The sequence below is a fragment of the Odocoileus virginianus genome, chromosome 8 (assembly GCF_023699985.2).
Source record: "Odocoileus virginianus isolate 20LAN1187 ecotype Illinois chromosome 8, Ovbor_1.2, whole genome shotgun sequence".
NCBI classification, from domain to species: domain Eukaryota; kingdom Metazoa; phylum Chordata; class Mammalia; order Artiodactyla; family Cervidae; genus Odocoileus; species Odocoileus virginianus.
Genome location: NC_069681.1, coordinates 19,415,020 through 19,434,079, shown reverse-complemented (window position 1 = coordinate 19,434,079; position 19,060 = coordinate 19,415,020). Strand labels below are relative to the sequence as shown.

Sequence of the window (19,060 nt, the reverse complement as noted above, 5' to 3'; positions counted from 1 at the left end):
GACTGACCAGTGTGTTTGGGCAGCTTCTGATAATCTCTGACTGTGTGGATGTCCTGAGTCTGGTGGAGGAACAGGGAGGGGACCAAGTCCCCCTGCTTGTTGACAGATGACCTGATGCTGACCCTCCCACTGGGTTATCTCAATGCTGCCGGTGCCAGGACCCCTCACTGCCACACTCTGCATCCCAAGGCTTCACGCCAGCCCGCTGTCTGGTGTCCGCCAGACTGGCCCTCCTTGCAGAACTGACAAACTGGTGTGTCCTCAAGACACTGACTTCCTAATAGCAGGTATGTCAAATTGAAGGTCCAGATCGCCTGTTCCAAAGGGAATGAATGCCTGGCCAAGTCTCAGGACATGACAAGGTCAGACACCCCTTTCTAGAATTTCTGGGAAATAATTAATGTCTCTTGTCATTTTATCCACCATTTATCATTGACAGTCTGCAATTCTGTGACAATGACTTGGGCTTCAGTGGTAAAGAATCCATCTGTGATGCATGAGCCACAGGAGACATGGGTTCAATCCCTGGGTTGGGAAGATCCCCTGGAGGAAGGCATGACAACCTTCTCCAGTATTGTTGCCTGGAGAATCCCCATGGACAGAGGAGCTTGGTGAGCTACAGTTCATAGTGTCACAATCAGTCAGACATGACTGAAGTGACTGAGCATGCATACATGCACGCACGGCAATGACTTATTTAATCAAGGAATGTTTATCGAGCACCTACTATCTGCCAGAAGTGTCGGATACAGTGGTGAATAAAACAGTCTCTGCTTTCATAGAACTCATCATCTAGTTAGTGGGGGAGATAGATAATAAACAAACAAATAAGATGAAGTCAGGTACCTAAATGCAATAGACACTTCACTGCACAAACTCATGTTCAATGTGGGTACTCCAGGGGTTTCCAAGGCAATAGCCATAACCACTACCATCACCTAAATAAACTATCCTGGACCATTTCAGGGCCCTAAGACCCACAGGGCCCCCAAACAGCTCAGGCTGCCAACAGAGTCTGAACAAGGCCCTCCAGCTGCTGCAGGTTGCTTGCTTCAGGGAACCTGGCTCCGGGAGTTTAGCTAAAGTCCCTCCAACCTCAAATGGAGAAGGTTGAATAAACTTATTTGCATTTCTAAAGCCCCACTCTGAGGCACCCAACCGTTCAGGGGCTCGGATACCTAATCTACTGACCAGACACACATGATCATGTGACCGAAAACGGTGGATCAGGTATGTAGGATCCACACACCCAGGGCATAGACTGACATGTGAAGTAAGATTAGGTCAGAAAGCAGGAGGGAAAGAGACCCCAGAATGACAAGGAACACAAAACCCGCTGCGTTAAAGTGCCACAGGGGGCCAACCTCTCACCATTAAGCTGCCTGGTCTTTCCTGAATGCCAGAAATAAAAGCTGCCAGAAAGGGGCTTCCAGATTCCTTCCCAGGAGAATCTATTCATCCGAAATGTAATGAATAACCTGCCTTCAGCTCTTTTTTTTTTTCTTTTACAGTTTTTCTTAAAGCCAGTTCTTCGAACCTCTGAACTAATTAAAAATTGAAGCAAACCCCTTTGTCTCTGACAACACTTAAAGTCCCAGATATTCTCAATTCTTAGTACTTTTATGATTTTGACAAGGCCTTTGGTTGGCCTGTAACTTTGAGCTGTGACGGGAACAAGACTGGTCCCAGTGCCAGCCCCAAAATACAGTCAAAACGAGACACAGGGTTGGCAATAGTGGCAATCTGGTGGCAGTGAGGTACATACAGAATATTTAACATAGGGGATCCAAAACGCATTCATAATATAGACAAAATGCTTCTCCTCTCTGAGCCTGAATTCACAGAGCATGCATGCATGCTAAGTTGCTTCAGTGGTATCCGACTCTTTGAGATCCTATGGACTATAGCCCACTAGTCTCCTCTGTCCATGAGATTCTCTAGGCACGAATACTGGAGTGGGTTGCCATGCTCTCGCCCAAGGGATCTCCCAGACCCAGGGATCGAACCTGCATCTCTTAAGTCTCTTGCATTGGCAGGCAGATTCTATACCACTAGCACCACCAACTTTCCTGTAATTGAAGAATGGAATACAGGCTAGAATACCTAGTCTATTGACCAGACACACATGACCAAGTGGCAGAAAACCCATGGAGAATGGTACATCAGGTGTGTAGGATGCACACACCCACGGCATAGACTGATGGATGCGGTAAGATTAAGTCAGAAAGCTGGAGGATCATACAGTGGGAAAGAATCCACCTACCAATACAGGAGATGCGAGTTTGATCTCTGGGTTGGGAAGATCCCCTGGAGAAGGACATGGCAACCCACTCCAGTATTCTTGCCTGGAAAATTCAACGGACAGAGGAGCCTGACTATAGTCCATAGGGTTGCAAACAGTCAAACATGACTCAGAACACATGCATACAGTCTGAAGAAAACAAAACCTCTGTTTTCCTTTGACAGAGGAAAACACTAAGGCATCTTCCTGATTCTTGGGCTTTTGTAAGAGGTACAGCTTTGCTGTTACTGTATTTGACCACTCTCTCAATTTTCATCATCTGTTGCAGAAACAATGTCAGGAATCTGAACATGTGATTCGTATTCTTAAGCTCATTCTAAAACTATTAAGAGAGAAATAATATAGAAGGCAAGGCAGATGCTTTAGACACACTGCATGTTTTTTCATGTGGAAATGTGATGTCCACTTGACTCTAAAGGTATTTCTTATCTTTGCTGTGAGACAAACCTCCAGATGGGGAAAGGAGGGGGAATCAAAGGCCAGACACCAACCAGCCAGGAAGGACCAAGTCACTTTAAATTCTGATACTGCTTGACAGCAATTCTGGAAGAGGACCGGGAAGTTGATACGTGATTAGTCTGAGAAGCTTTAATTCAGTTAAAAACACTTAAGCATATCTGGCATAGTTATCCAAGTCCTGAGGACTTAATGATTTTGCAAGTTTATGAGAAGGTAAGACAGGTCTGACGCACACTAACATCCACTGCTTAGCAATGTACTCAGGGGGCTTCCCTGGTGGTCCAGGAACTAAGACTCTGCGCTCCCAATGCAGGCGGCCTGGGTTCTATCCCTCGTCAGGGAACTAAATTCCACATCCCACTAGGAAGACCCAGTGCAGCCAAATAAATATTAAAAAACAAAACAAAAAAACAAAGGGTGTTCAAGCAACTCCAACAACAACAAAAAAATTTTTAAACATACTAGACCCTTTATGTATAAAAATTATACTGTTCAGAACAACCACAGAGTCTCTAGTATTCTACATACAATCACTCTACTCAGTAACTCCCATTTTTTCTAAAACACGTTGTATCTTGTCATTTCTATCAGTGGCACAGTCCCCCTGAGAGTGCCAGGACCTCAATAAAATTCTGAAGATTTGGAGGTGAGGCAGCAGGGCTTGCCAACAACATGACTGGAGGGCTAATCTTGTTTTAAGAAGTAAGGTGTATCCATCAAAGTCAAACAGACAAAAGAGGAGGATGTTAACCAAATCTATCCCCAGGATTTGTTCACCAAGACCGCTCAGCCTTCCAATGGAGCTAGCAGGAGGAACCCTCACAATTACAGTAATTAAGATTTATTTTTAAAAGGGATTTGTCTGGCAGGATGTTGAGAAATGAGACGGGCCATGATTAGTCATTACAAGTCTAGGAAAAAAAATACTACGGACATGCATATAAAAGACATTGTGGATGGTCTTAGGAAAATCAGCAATTAAATCTGGTTTTGCTCGTGATCAAACTAGCAATATGGGAAATGGAGCCTGTGGACTCTTTTATTTATTTATTTTTTGCCCTAAATTTCAGTGAAACATTCAAAAACTCTGCCAACTTGAATTGGATATTGATGTATCCCGGGTCCTTGTTTCCAAGTTTCCTTAGAAAAATATGTATGTTACAGCCCATTGGAAGAACAAGCTTCCTGGGGGCAACTCAAAAATTAAAGATGGGGGAGGGACATCCTTGGTGGTCCAGTGGTTAAGACTCCATGTTCCCAATGCATAGGGGGCGGGTTAGCCTATGATCCCACAGGCCATGTGGAGTGGCCAAAAAAAAAAAAAGATGGGGGAGGCATTTCAGTCTCCGCCCCCCGCGACCCCCACGTTTCATATGACATCAGACAATTTGCCCAAGTTGACCAGCTAGTCAATGGCAGGTCGAGAAAGAGAACAAACATGTCCCAACTCCCAGTCCTCAGCTCTGCCCAGTTCTGAAGTTCCCTCTCCCACTGATGGGCCCAAGGACTGCAAAGCAGGCAGAGACAGGGTCCCTTCGCTAGCTCACAACCTAATTAAGGACACAAGATGCTCACATGTGAGCAATATAAGAAAAACACAAAACGGGAGGTGGTAGGTTCAGGATGCTCTAGAGGATGAATTGCAGAGATAATAACCGAAGTTTCCCTCTCCCTCCGTTTTCTTATTGCCTGTATCCCTCCACCTGGAGAGTCCGGGCTGTTCCTTGCTTCAGGGACTGTGGGGGCTGATGGACTCATTCATCAAGCTTCTGAATTTAGGTTGTTTTCCAATCACAGCAGAGGAAACAGCCTGGAAGCGCAAGGCTCTCTACTGTGAGGACTGGGGGATTGGAGACAGAAGAGGCTTTCTGAGCCAAAAAGGGCTAAAAACCTAGAGCAGGGGGTTCACCTTGTGAATCAGAAGTCAAGAAGAACATGTGGTGTGTGGGGGTGGCTTTTCCCACACAGAAGATGTCACGTTTGGGCTCCTGGTGGGAGGGAGAAGACCGGAAGGGTCGGGACCAAAGCCTGGATGCCACAAGGTTTCCCAGGATGGATCACGTACTGAACTCCCAGGCTGAGCCCTGCAGGGGTGGGGCCCCCACTGCAGACCTGTGCCTTCCCTTGCCAGGGGGTGAGGGCAGAGGCCCAGGAATGAAGTTCAGCTCTATGATAGAGACATATGGCAGTTCCACTTTTATACCTGAGCAGGTGACTGAAAAATTCCTACTCACTGTAACAGGAGGTTCATAGAGAGTTCTCAACAGACAGCAGAAAGTGTTATGATCCAACTGATAGGGACCCCCTCTAAACATGCCAGCCTATAGAAAGACCTCCAGCTTCTAAGTCTAGGTTATCTATGACCCACACATTTTAGTCTCACTATGTTCAAGCCTGAGGCAGTTGAATATTAAGGATGGAATCACAGAGGAAGTCCATTGTCCCAGCAACAGACAAAAGAAAGACGTCTCACAATTATTCTTGTTACACAGAAGGAAAGAGAAATCCTTCAAGCATTGGTTACACAGCTCAGCTTCCCTCCCTTTTGATATCAATAATAATGTCAGATGTCAGAGTGAGATAAAAAAGGGGGAGTGAGAGCAGGTAGAATGTTTCTTCTTTTCCATAACCAGTGTATTGTACAAAATTTGAAAGTTTAACAAATGCGGGGGGCTTCCCTGGTGGCTCAAATGGTAAAGAATCTGCCTATAATGCAGGAGTGCCAGGTTTGATCCCTGGGTCAGGCAGATGCCCTGGAGAAGGGAATACAACCCGCTCCAGTATTCTTGCCTGGAGAATCCCATGGACAGAGGACCCTGGTGGGCTGCAGTCCACAGGGTTACAAACAGTTGGACATACCTGAGCGACTAATGCTTTCACAACAAATCTGGAGGAAGGAGAGAAGGTTTACAAAGAAGAAAGAAGGAAGGACTAATGGGATCCTCTTTGCTTTCCTGGTCAGTTCTGATTATAGCCTTTAGTGGCTATGACCTGGCTTTTTACATACCATTCCCCGAATATTCCCAGCCTGTTATCCCCTCAAAGGTTAACGGCAACAATTTTGATGTTGAATAAAGATAGAAATTGGCTACTGGAGGGAAATTACTTTTCATGAAGCCTCTTCAGGGTACTGATGGCGTTTGGGTATTGTTAATGATGCCTGGGGTTGAAGCAGGTGTGTAATCAATGAAGTGAAGTGAAGTCGCTCACTCATGTCCGACTCTTTGCGACTCCATGGACTGTAGCCTACCAGGATCCTCAGTCCATGGGATTTTCCAGGCAAGAATACTGGAGTGGGTTGCCATTTACCATACATTTAATGAGAACCACAGAACAGGCTCCAACTTGTGGGCCTCCAAAAGCTGAATCTCCCTGTTTACAATCTACTCTTTAGAGCAATTTTGCCCATTCTTATTGTGTACATGTATGTATATTGTGTGTGAGTAGCTATCTATACAGTTTTTTGTGCATAAAATCTTAATTTTTATAAGACCCTGGCACTCAAATCCATGCCCACAGGACAGTGAAGTAGTTCTTTTTGGAGAGTAACAGGGCAAGGGAGATCAGAAGCTTTAAAAAGTAAATATTTGACAATTTCACTTGTAGGAATTTATCCTAAGGAAATAATGAAGGATATGCATAAACTTGTGGTATAAAAATATTCCTGCCAATGCTGACTATAACAGTGAAAAAGAGAAGAGGACCAACAATAGGGTACCAATGAATGACGTTTGGTGCAGAAAGAAATACAATGGAATACTGTACAGTTAAACTATCACAGAAGTAAGTTTGGTATATAAAGAAAGTTCATAATATGCTTAGTGAGAAAATCAGACTATAAAACTCTCCAATACTACTTTTGGTAATAATATACACATATATAGGAATATAGATGCCCAGAAAAAATCTGTAAAGGCAGACACCAAGTTATGACTTGTTTCTGGATGGTAGCATTCTGAGTTTTCTTCTTTTGGTGAGAAAAGCACCTGGCATGCTAGAGGAATGTGTAATGGCAGCTATTCACTTTTGTTCCCTCCCTTGGAATGGGGGTTGGGGCGGGGGGAGGGGGGGTGGTTTCTGACAACCGTGGTAGAACAGATGTCCCTGAAGTGTCACTTCAGCCTCTCAGGGAAAATCTGATCATGAGAACCCTGATTCCATTTTTCTTTCATGTCCTGGCTAGAAATTCACACCCTTTATGTAGTTGAAATCACACAATTAAAACTTATCTTTGAAGCCAGAAGGACTATACAACATTTTTTTGGAAACGGATGTCCGTGTAACAGACCATCAGAGGAGTTGTCCATATGGGATATTGAACTCAGACTCTGATTTCCTGATGAATATCTTTGGTTATTGCTTTTCTCTTATCAACTGTCAAACAGTAATACTGTCTAGTTTTTCAGGTCCCCACTCAGAGGACTCTGAATATATAGATTCCACACCATCAACTAACTAACGTTCAAAGTGCACTCACAATTTCAGCTCCAACAGGTTCATTCATCTCAGGTTTCATTTGCTAATTCCATGATCATATGGATTAAGCTGCTACTTGCTTCTCAAAAGAACCGCAAACAAATACCTCTAGCTAGCCTGATAAAGAACAGGTCCTGTGTTTTAAAATAAACTACTCTTAGAACTTCCCTTGGTAGTCCAGTGGTTAAGAATCTGCCTGCCACTGCAGGGAACATGGTTTTGATCCCTAGTTTGGAAAGATCCCACATGCCACGGGGCAACTAAACCCATGTGCCAAAACTACAAAAACCTGCACTTTAGAGTTGGTGCTCCAAACAAGAGAACAGCCACTGTTCACCACAACTAGAGAAAGCCCACACACAGCAATGAAAACCCAGCACAGCCAAAAAATAGAACACATTAATTTAAAAAAAGACTATTCTTGGAGGAGGAATACAATTATCTTCTTTTAAATTATCCATAAAATAACTTAAATATTAAGTGGATAATTTTATTTAGATGTTATACAAATCCTAGAGCCCACAGAGTATACCATTAAAAGTTAGCCTCTGAAAGTAAGAAACTTGGATCAACCACCTCAATCAGGGATGATTAAGAGCAATCTTATTTATTGGGGGGATGGGCTATATCAGTGCTCTGCAAAAGGTAAGTACAAACAACTCACTTGGCTTAGGAGTTCAGGGGTGGGGCCTGGGATTCTACATTTCTAACTGAGTGATGCTGACGCAGGGGTCTGTGGACCACACTCTGAATAGCAAGTTTTCCTGTTTGGTGATTCACTGTGCTCTGCCAAGCCAAGAATACCTTGTCTGGGCAGCTGACAAAATGTGCAATGAGCAAGTACCCGCACCAGCTGCATTTTTTAGCTCTCAGCCTCTGCTCAGCTCCACCTATGTGGTGGCAAGGCCCAGGCCTGTCAAAAATGACCCTTGCAGGGTTTCGGCCTCTGTATTAGTGTTCCCTACAAGTTACACGCTAGATGGCTCCGGCCCTCAGAGGACGGTCCAGGAGCACAGCAGGTGTCTCAAACACGAAGCCACAGTTGCCCCAGGGAAAGCCTCAGTGTCGGGGGGCCTGGGAAGAGCCACAAGCACCAGGGTCCTTCTCCACAGGCAGGAGAACCAGTTCCTAACTGGAGTGAGACCAGTGCATCCCCAGGAGGAGAGAAGACGTCTTGAGGGCTCTTTCCCACACAGCTGTAGGAGCTGGCAGTGGGTGGCCCAGATGCCCCATGCTAGGGAATGCAATAGGTATTTCTGAGTAAAAGCAGTAATCCCACAGTCTCTTTGGAAGGCAGAGCCGCAGGACAGACTGGACAAGAAAATCAGACTGATCTGTCTACATGCACAACATCTTAATGGTTTCTGATTGGTCTCTGTGACCATGACCACAGATCAGGAAGGGCTGGATCATCAGTGATAACATCACAGAGCCTGTCTAGGGCTGGGGCATCATTCCAGTTGTGCAGTAGCTCACCAGAACCTCCATGAGAGCAGCTCTGCATGTGAACCTGTTACGCCAGAACAGGTTCATTTGCTGGAAGTTGCACACTCAAGCCTTCCTGGCACACAAAACCCTGACTGTCCTGCACTGAAACATATACACATGTCCCCAATGCATTCATTTTTTTTCATTCATTTCTTTTATGTCAACTGTGTATCAACTGTATATATACAACAGTATGTCAGAAAGCATCACTAGTATTAACATTAATAAGCCCTTGGGAATCCGAGGAAGTAGAAAATGAAAGAAAGTAGTGACGGATGTGAACTGAGATACTTAAGATACCTGTCAGGTTATTTTTTAAAGACCATATTATGGTCTTTAACCATAACTAACTTTGTCTGAAAGGCAATATTCTAAATTAGATAAAATTGGTAACTTTTCTTTTGGTGCTTTTACTGCAATAGGAATGTGAAGCTGCAGATGGAATAGGTAGATTTTTTAATCTTTTGGCAAGCCTGTGTATATTGCCAATTCCACACTGATCACAGAATTAAGCAACTTCAATGGCTGAAATTTTTCTTCATAAGGATTAATACATAGGTTTGAGTTCTGCTTAGATCTTACGGAATAAGATTCTGGAAGATATTTGTTCTGAAAATCATAATGGGGAAAGTACTGTACACAGAAAAAAAAATTATGACATTTACAAATGGATCAAAGTGAAACTGCCTCCCGTCACCTCTTCCAAAACACTGATCTTCCTGTTTCTGGATGTGTGTGATAAAAACTGGCTGTAAAATGAGCAAACTCTGTCAATAAGTTATCTGCTCTTCTAATAAAAACAGAAAGAAAATAATGAATATTTCATATCCCAAGTCTGAATTTAGCTCTGGATATAGGAACACAGATCATATATGCAAATATTCTCCATCACTGGTGAGTTCTACAGGACAAAACCACACATTTTCAAGGTACTGCTGCTTTAAAAGCTCCTTATGTTCTTTCATTAATTAAATCACAATGGGCTTATCTTCCCCTCCATGCTGAGGGGAGGCACAGATGTAGCCAGAGACAAAATCAAAACGTATTATGCTTCTGTATCCTGAAATAGCATGGAAATGATGACACCACTGAGAAATGAAAAGAAAAAGATAGCATTTAGAAAGATGTGCCTGTGAACAAAGGCAACCTTGGGAAGGGATGGGATATCCTCCCATCAGAACTACGAGGAGGACTTGACAAGCCCCAAGGTGGCTCTCGACCAGCTACAGTGCCTTGCAATTAACCAAGATATCCTGATTTTTTCCATTTAAAAAGCACCTGTGGGGGCAGCGGACAGCCTTTGAAAGAATGACAGAGCTCAAGGACATGACATAAACTGATTAGAACCAAATGGATCCAAGATGGTGAACAAGTTGACTTTCACTAGACCTTGAGCCTCAGTAAATGCTCATTGTAACACATCAGCAAGCTAAGTGACACACTCAGGCACCATGACGGTTTCAAGGCTGATCATCAAAGACCAAAAAGCGGGCAGTGGACCAATTCCTGGAAATCCCACCCCTTCTCCCAAATAGTTGGAATAATCCCCCCCACTCATTAGCTTATGAAAATTACCCAGACCAAAATAGCTTAGGGGATTCCCTGGTAGCTCAGCTGGTAAAGAATTCACCTGTAATGCAGGAGACTGCCTGCAGCATAGGAGACCCAGGTTTGATCCCTGGGTCTGCAAGATCCCTTGGAGAAGGACATGGAAACCCACTCCAGTATTCTTGCCTGGAAATCCCATGGACAGAAGAGCCTGGTGGGCTACAGTCCACGGGGTCGCAAGAGTAAGACACAGCTTAAAGATTAAACCACAACATAAAAGCTCACCACACCATAGTTTGAGGTCTCTCTTGCCTTCTGAGATGGCCCACACTCTGTTTGTGGAGTGTGTTTCTCTCTAAATTCACTTCTTACCTATCAAAACAAAACCCCAAGCAAACACACACTGCAATCTACTGACCATTTTACCTTGAGATGAGAATGTGTCCAGGGGCCCACAGCAGCAGCCGGGCCTCTTTGAGGCTGCCCTCAAGGGCCAATCACAGACACGGTGGCCCCAGGAAAACTGAGGGGACAGAAGTCCATTGGACCTACAGCTTGTGGAAGCTCGGGACCATTACGGAGAGCATGGGTGGGAAACAGGGAAGCTACCTGACTCACTAGAAGGGCAGAGCAGGAAGCAAGGGAAAGAAAGCTGGGAGAGAAACTGGCGGGCAGGAATCTGAGGCGTAGGCAGGGGCCAGGGAAGATGGGGGAGAAATGGGTGAAAACAGATTCAGTGACTCCAGCCCGCCCACCCATAACACGTGCCTTTTTGCACAGCTTACTACATGCTCCTGGGCTCAGGTGAGCAGAGCACACTGCTGAGGGCCACTTCTCCATAATTTCAGACAGAGGATTCCTCAGGGCACTACCAAGCACCTTCTTGATCACTTCAACTGATCCTTTGCCATGTGTGCTTTGAAAAGTCTGAAAGAGCACAGAACTGCCAGGCATTCCTGCTGTCATGGGCAGTTGATAAGAACCAGGTGAAGAGTTAACGACTCTACTTGAGTTTCAAGAAAAAACAGTCTCAGGCACAATTAGGAGAAGAGTCTTAAAGGCACAATTTGAAGAAGAGTCTTAAACACAGAGGACTCATGAATTCTTTGACTACCTCCTACTGGCATTATCCTGTGGCTAGAAGTCCCCAAGAAATGTTATACTATCCTGAAAATATCATTTTCCAACTCCCAGCATTTTCTAAGAGGAATTCTCCAAGTATGATTATAATCTTTATTGGGATGGAAATATTCAATCACACATCATGGGAAATGCAGTTGATTTATTTTCTCCTTGGCATAATGATTGTTTTTATCTTAGCCTGTTTATAAAATTTCCTCTTTTTATTTAAATCGCTTAAGAATGCAAACTGTACACAGTAGCTTGATGATCTTCTAGCAAGGCTGCTGGAAAAAAAACCAACCCAAAATTCTGAGAAAGTGAAAGTGTTAGTTGCTCAGTCATGTCCCACTCTGGGACCCCATGGACTGTAGCCTACCAGGCTCCTCTGTCCATGGGGTTCTCCAGGCAAGAATACTGGAGTGGGTTGTCATTCCCATCTCCAGGATATCTTCCCAACCCACGTTCCCTGCATTGCAAGCAGATTCTTTACCTCCTGAGTCACCAGGGAAGCCCAAAATTCTGAGAGTATAAATTAAACTCAACTTCCTAAGGAAGCATCATGCTTTACTGAGATCTCCTGAATGCTCAGCGTGTGTACAGTTTTTGCAGAAACAAGTGAAAAGCCTTTTTGGCCATCAATCTAAAGAAGTCAAATGGACCAGTTGCAATGAGGACAAAATTTATCTACACAAAACCAAAACATCCACTAAAGAAGCTCCTGAACCACTCTCCTGAGTTGAAAGTGTGACTGGACACAGTCAATGGAAATGCCATTCTTTAATCCCGGACATGGTGGAAAAACAAGACAACCAGTCTGGAGAAGGGAATGGCAACCCACTCCAGTATTCTTGCCAGGAGAACCCCGTGGACAGAGGAGCCTGGCGGACTACGGTCCATGGGGTCACAAAGAGTCAGACATGACTTAGCGGCTAAACAACAACAACTCTATAGCACAAGGAACTATATTCAATATTCTGTGACAAACCATAATGGAAAAGAATATTAAAAAAGAATAATGTATACATGTGTGTATCTGAGTCACTTTATTGTACAGCAGAAATTAACACAACACTATTAATCAACTATATTTCAATGACATTTTAAAAAAGATTAAAAAAAAGAAGATGCCCAACGGTATGTTACCCTCCTTCTCCCCTCCCCTATCCACTTATTTGAGTGCCCTCACCACAATGTCTCTACTGACTTAGAGGAAGCTCGCAGAAACTCAAACTGACCTGAACAACCCTCGCTTCAGGGTTAGTGATACTGTCCACCAGAGAGGATGCCCACCCTCTGGACTCTTATTCCAGGACAAAGAAAAAAGGTACAGAGTCCTTGAGTCTTCACGCTGTCTTTCCTCCCTCCCTTCTCTCTTTTTAGTGGAGTTTCCAAGACAGTGACATCCAAGCATCCCAGAGCACTTGGCGAGGTCCTCAGGGGTTCATTCTACAGAAAGGGAAACTGAGGCTCAGAGAGGGTAGATGACTTTCCTGAGAGCACACAGCTAATTCATGGCAGAACCAGGACTAGGACACCTGGACCCTACATCACTGCTTTGGTCCTTTCTCTTGGGGCCGATCTTTCTTCTACCGTCATCAGGGCAGGCAGGGTGAGGAAGAAGCCTCTGCTTACTTTCTAAGAGGAAAATTGGTGGCCCAATAGAGTGGTATTCTTGCGGAAGCTCTCCCGACCACTCCAGTAATGACAAAACCCAACCCTGGACAGACACAGTCCAACCCCAGTTCATCCCAAGGAAGCATTTACACCTCTGTGAACTCAGGATCAGGATATTCGGTTAAGAACCACCTGCAGACCCAGATAAGTCCATTTCCTAAAAGTGACCAGTTAGTACCAGTGCTCAAACCCTGATCAGGAGTCAGGAATCACTTAGAAACAAGCCATCCAGTGGACAGGGGCTGACGAACAGCAGCAGAATGACCGACAGGCAGGAGGTGCTTCCACGACCAACATGTGGGAACCGGGACTGACTGGTGAGCCCCCTGGGTCCCACAGAGGATGCGGCCACCAAGCTGGCTGTGAGAGGGGAGTGACCCTGCAACTGCGCCATTCAAGAGGAAGAGGAAAATCATTAACCTTCTTTCCGCTCAGTCCTCTGACTGTGACTATCCAGTTTGTGAGGAAATGCGATTTTTAACATCTACTTGAAAAATACTTTTTATAATTGCAGCACCACTGAACCTGTTTTAAAGGATAGACTTAAGACTCTGATTTAACAAGATTTTTTACTTTTCAGAAAGGGTCCACTGTGTTACCTTTGGCTGGATGCGTAAGGGGCCTTCTGTGTATAGGTGTGGCCAGGACTGATGGTCCTAGCTGGGAGGAAAGGCAGTTCAGGCAACATACAGGACAAAGACATCCAGGGGCCCACCAGTATCCCCTCACCTCTTCTTGCTGCCCAGGACAATGATGTGATGGCTGTGGCAGAGGCAGCTATTTTGTAACTTTGAGGCAACTCTGAGGATGGAAGCCAAAATCCAAGGACTGCATAACAGACCTGCATTGCTTCCTCCAGACTTTTTTTTTTAATTAGAGGAAAACACTTTGCTGACAAAGGTCCATGTAGTCAAAGCTGTGGTTTTCCAATAGTCATGTATGAATATAAGAGTTGGACCATAAGGAAGGTCCAAAGATCAATGCTTTCAAATTGTGGTGCTGGAGAAGACTCTTTGACAGTAGCTTGGAGGAGATCAATCCAGTCAATTCTAAAGGAAATCAACCCTGAATATTCATTAGAAGGACTGATGCTGAAGCTGAATTTCCAATACTTTGGCCACCTGAAGAGCTGACTCATTGGAAAAGACCCTGATGCTTGGAAAGATTGAGGGCAGGAGGAAAAGGGGGCGACAGAGGATGAGATGGTTGGATGGCATCACTGACTCAGTGGACATGAGTTTGAGCAAGCTCCAGGAGATGGTGAAGGACAGGGAAGCTTGGTGTGCTGCAGTCCATGGGGTCACAGAGTCAAACATGACTTAGCAACTAATCAACAACAAAGGAAAGGAAAACCATACTTAAGTCATTATTCTTCTCTATTACTGGTGGTCAAATACATTTCCTAATTGAAATACAAAACGCATGTATACACCCTCACTCACCAAGAGGCCCCAACACTGGAGGAGGAGGCAGGAATTGCCAAATATTTAAAGAGAAAGGGAACAACAATAAAAGGTTATTGATCCCAATTGCACCAAGAAAAATTCCAACTCAGAGATCCCAATTAAAATAATGGAGAGAAAAACATCCCAAACCAAATTACCAGTTTCACTGACAAGAGAGGTGCTTTGTTGTGACCCAGAGGACTGATTTGAGAGCTACAAATTGAACAAAGGCTTTGGGCAAGTATTTTAGAAAAATCATTCTTAAAGAAATGTAGCCTCTGGGCAAAACTGAAAATGGCAGCAGAGAGAGAGAACACATTCTCTGGTTTTCAGAATGCAGAAGCTTCCGGGAGGGAATGCAGATCACTAGAGCATTAATCTCATTATTACTAATGGTTCTTAATAACTAAGGGGCAATGCTGGGTCTCCAGTTGGCTGAAATGATCAGAAATTGCTCACTGAGGTTATACGAATAACTAAATATAATTTGACACTAAATTACCATCCCAGACATACAGCTTTCTGCACAGTCTCTTATTGCAAAGAAAAAACTAAGCCAGAACATCAATAAATAGAATAATCCAATTAAGCATCTTTCCATTTGGGAACTATTTAGAATTGAGAGCTTAACAGTGAGCTAGGACAGAACAATTCAGTGTTTACTGATTCAAATAAAAAAAAAAAATCAGGGCTTTTATTGTAAGACAATTTTTGTGTTATTTTGTTTATAAAATAAGTGTTTAATTAATCTGAATGGCATTGTAGTGATCTTCATCTTTGCACATTGCTCCTAGATGTAAGGCCTAATTTCCCATAAATAGATTTGTAAGTTATTAATAATATTTAATACAGGCACCTTTTCTATGCTCAGAGTATGCTTATAAACACACTCCCTTTTTTTGTTTGGCTTTTACTATATGTAATAGTCACCTGTGACGTCTGCTGCAGGTACAGACAGACATGGGAGGAAGTTTGCCCAACAGAGGAGTTGGGGCCACCTCATGGATCCAATGAAAGCACTCGGAGCTGTGAGCTCCGTGTTTGACACGTTTGTTGAATGAATGAATGACCTCAGCTTTACCAGAGAAAGTATTTTCCAAGCATGCAGGTAAATAAAGCCTGGGCTAGTTCCTCCAGGCTGAATTTCCATAGGGAAAATAGTGGCATGTCTAGCCCTAAAGTCAAGGTACAATCAAATTCTACTTCCCAGATTTACAGGATCCTGTATCACGTTCTTTGGTAAACCGTCTGTGATTCTTACTATTAAAGCATGGACAGCCTTCTCTAACATACAGGAATGGGACTGACTGCCCACCCCGGGTGCTCAAGACAAAGAGGAAGGACATTTAAGCCATACTTACTGCTGGTGGAGGACACATGGCTGTAGTCGGACCTGAAACACAAAACCTCAGTGTTAGGAGGATTAGACGTTACTGCTCTCTATCCAAGTGATCGCTTCAAGCCAGAATCTTAAAACAGTCAGTAGTAGCATTTAACCGATAAAGAAATGCCACAAATTAAAAAGTGTCATGCTGTGGACTGTTTTGTACAGAAGCAAGTTATGTCTGAATTTGAAAGCACAACTAGAAAGACATTCTAGAAACCCAGGGTCCCTCATATGGGCTCTGTGAGTCTCCCACATGGGAGACCAGATGGGTTCCGAACCATCTACATTTACTGGCAAAGTTTTGAATGGAAGCTTATGTGTCTGGGGAGAAGGCTCAGTGTTTTCAAGATTTTCAAAGGGCTTCACAACTCCCCACCACATCCTGCCCCCCACCCCCCAAGGTTAAACTGCTGCAAAAGGTTAAACCCTTCAAAGATCAGTTCCTCCCCTTGGGGAAATGCTTCTTTGCTGATGTAAGCAGAGGCGAAGTGGACCCCTGGTGAGTGAGAGGGGACCCTGGCTGGGAGGGCCCCCATATTCAAGGTCTGGCTGACTATCAGGAAACACTCAGGCACAATGGTGGTTGATTTCAGTTCCATCTGGGAAGAAATCCTGCTGATACTAGAGTAACAGGATGTGGGCGATGATCGGCAAAGGGAAGAGGCAGGGTTAGGGCCAGGGTGAAATAACCCATCAGCTTCTACACAGAAAATCAGCTGCTGGCATCAGGCCTCTGTGAGAACGGGAATCTGGCCAAGAACTTGCCTGCTTGATCTCTACTAAGTTTCTGCTCTATTTGTGTGGCTCTTAAGCCGCCCCTCTCGGGGCAGCTTCCGTGGTATGGAAGCTATTGGTTTTCTCCCTGCAGGGTCCCCAAGTCATTCTCAGTAGGCAACTAATCTCTCAGGCACTGAGGGGCTTATTCTGCCAAGGTGGTAGTTAGGGGACATAGTTATGCAAATAGAGTAGTTAATTATGTTTAATTTTATAGGTACACACTCCCTGTATTTACTAAGCCTCATGTGGCCTTTCTTGAATCATCTTTTATTCCATTGACTTTCTTACCACATTAAAAAGGCATGTACAAAAAAAATTTTTTAAGGGCATAAAAAGCATACTGTCTCATTAGTTAAAACAACCTATATCTCTCACACAAAATGATGTGCTGACTTATTGGTAGAGGGACAAAATGGAAGCAAGACAGCGAGTGATTTTCTCTTTTCAAATGAAATATTGCATGCGTGCTAAGTTGTGTCCAACTCTTTGTGACCCTATGGACTGTAGCCCACCAGGCTCCTCTGTCCATGGGATTCTCCAGGTAAGAATACTGGAGTGGGTTGCCATGCCCTCCTCCAGGGTATCTTCCTGGACCCAGGAATCGAACTCATGTCTCTTATGTTTCCTGCATTGGCAGGCAGGTTCTTTACCACTAGCGCCAATTGGGTTGGCCAAAACATTTGTTCAGGTTTTTTCAGAACACTATCATGGAAAAACCCGAATGAATTCTTTGGCCAACTCGTACTTTAATTGTCACAAAATCACTGAATTTTAAAACTGGAAAGAATAACAACTACTAACACTTGCATATCCCTCGATAGATTACAAACTGCATCCACCGAAATCTCATCCAATTTTTCATACCACAGATTTGGAAACTAAGGTGATAATATTTGTAAGGCGACTAGGAAGTGAGGAATGATATGATAAAGGCTTGAACTAGGGTGGTGGTAAGGAAGGAGTTAGAAGGCAGAATGGAGTGTAGAGACTGGAGACACACGCTAGCTCAAGGAACAGTGAGAGGAGAAGGGGAGAAAGAGGAGTCAGGGATCAGGAACATTATGAAATGCAGGATTTGTAAGTCAGTGCATTAAATTCCTTCTGGAACCAGGCAGGACATAAACTTTAGGATGATACTTAGAAATGTAACTATATGTAAATGCAATGAATACTCAACCAGCATCCACTTGGTAGATGCAATAGCAAAACAATTCCATGACAATGTGATCATCTTAAGATGGCCATGCTTCAGAGAAACTGCATGACAAGTCCAATAAAACATTCTATAAGAATGTGCAATCATATTGATTTTTACCATTAAAATTTTGTCACTATTTTCAGCTAGGGTTTTCCAAATGCTCTCGAAGCATATGGGTTTCACATATGCATTCATTTTAAAAGATTTGCATATGGATGGATACGTATGTAGAATAAAATTTACATTTGAAGCATTTTCCAAGAATCTTAAAGTGCAGAGGGGGTATTTTAGGGCAGGTGCTAGCAGAATGGATGCCTCTGCCTTGAATCTCTCCATATTTCTTGTGATGAAAAGCACTGCCCCGATCAGGCATGCCAAATGGTCAGTCTTTGGTGACTCTTGCTCTGCTCAAGCTCCTGCCTCATACGGCAGCCAATCTTTGCAAAGCACAAATCTGATGAAGTTCAAGCTGGACATAAACCCCTCTTTCTGTGACTGATGGCCTCTGCTCAGCTCTGCAGTCTCATCCATCACTCCAATTTCTACCCCTGTCCACCATCAAAACAGAAATCAAACAGAAAGAAAAGTCACTTACAGCCTCACATTGCTTTCCAGCCTCTGGTCCTGGTGATGTCATTTGTACCCAGTTGCCATAATGACAGAGATACAATTTTAAACTACTCTTTTCACTAACTCTATCATAAAATGGTGCCACATAGTTCCTGTAATTATATAGATAGTGATATTCTATAATTTAGTCAACCATGTTCCTTTTGTTGGCTATATGACTGTTTCTGATTGTTCACTTTTACAAAACACACGGAGATGAGATATTTATCAATATATTTAATTTCCTTAGAAAAATTATCATGATGGGGAATAGGAACTGAGTTGAGGTATGAAGACTTTTGTAGTTCTTAAAAGACATACCAAATAACCCTGGAAGGTTATTTACTAGAAATATGGACAGTGGAAGACAAACTTTAAGCTTGAAACAATTTTATGCATAAATATGGTCAAACAATTTTGGATACTGACTCTGGTTCTCTGGAGGGGTGTGTACTCCCAGGTGTTTTAGGTAAGAGAAAGCAAGTGGTAGGGTACCTGTCTTGGGGATCTTATTTATTGGTCTCACATCTTAAGATGTGAGAAGAATTTATAAGAATTTCTCTAGCTGGCTCTGC

At 43.6% G+C, this 19,060-nt stretch overlaps 1 protein-coding gene across 1 annotated transcript in view; it reads right to left on the bottom strand.

Annotated features, from left to right (window-relative positions):
* FAM124A (family with sequence similarity 124 member A) overlaps positions 1 to 19,060 on the bottom strand; it is a 109,962-nt gene that overhangs the window by 82,730 nt on the left and 8,172 nt on the right. Inside the window, exon 2 of the mRNA XM_020899624.2 lies at positions 15,876 to 15,907. Coding sequence (XP_020755283.2) covers positions 15,876 to 15,907 — 32 coding nt within the window. The remainder of the gene's footprint in view (positions 1 to 15,875; positions 15,908 to 19,060) is intronic.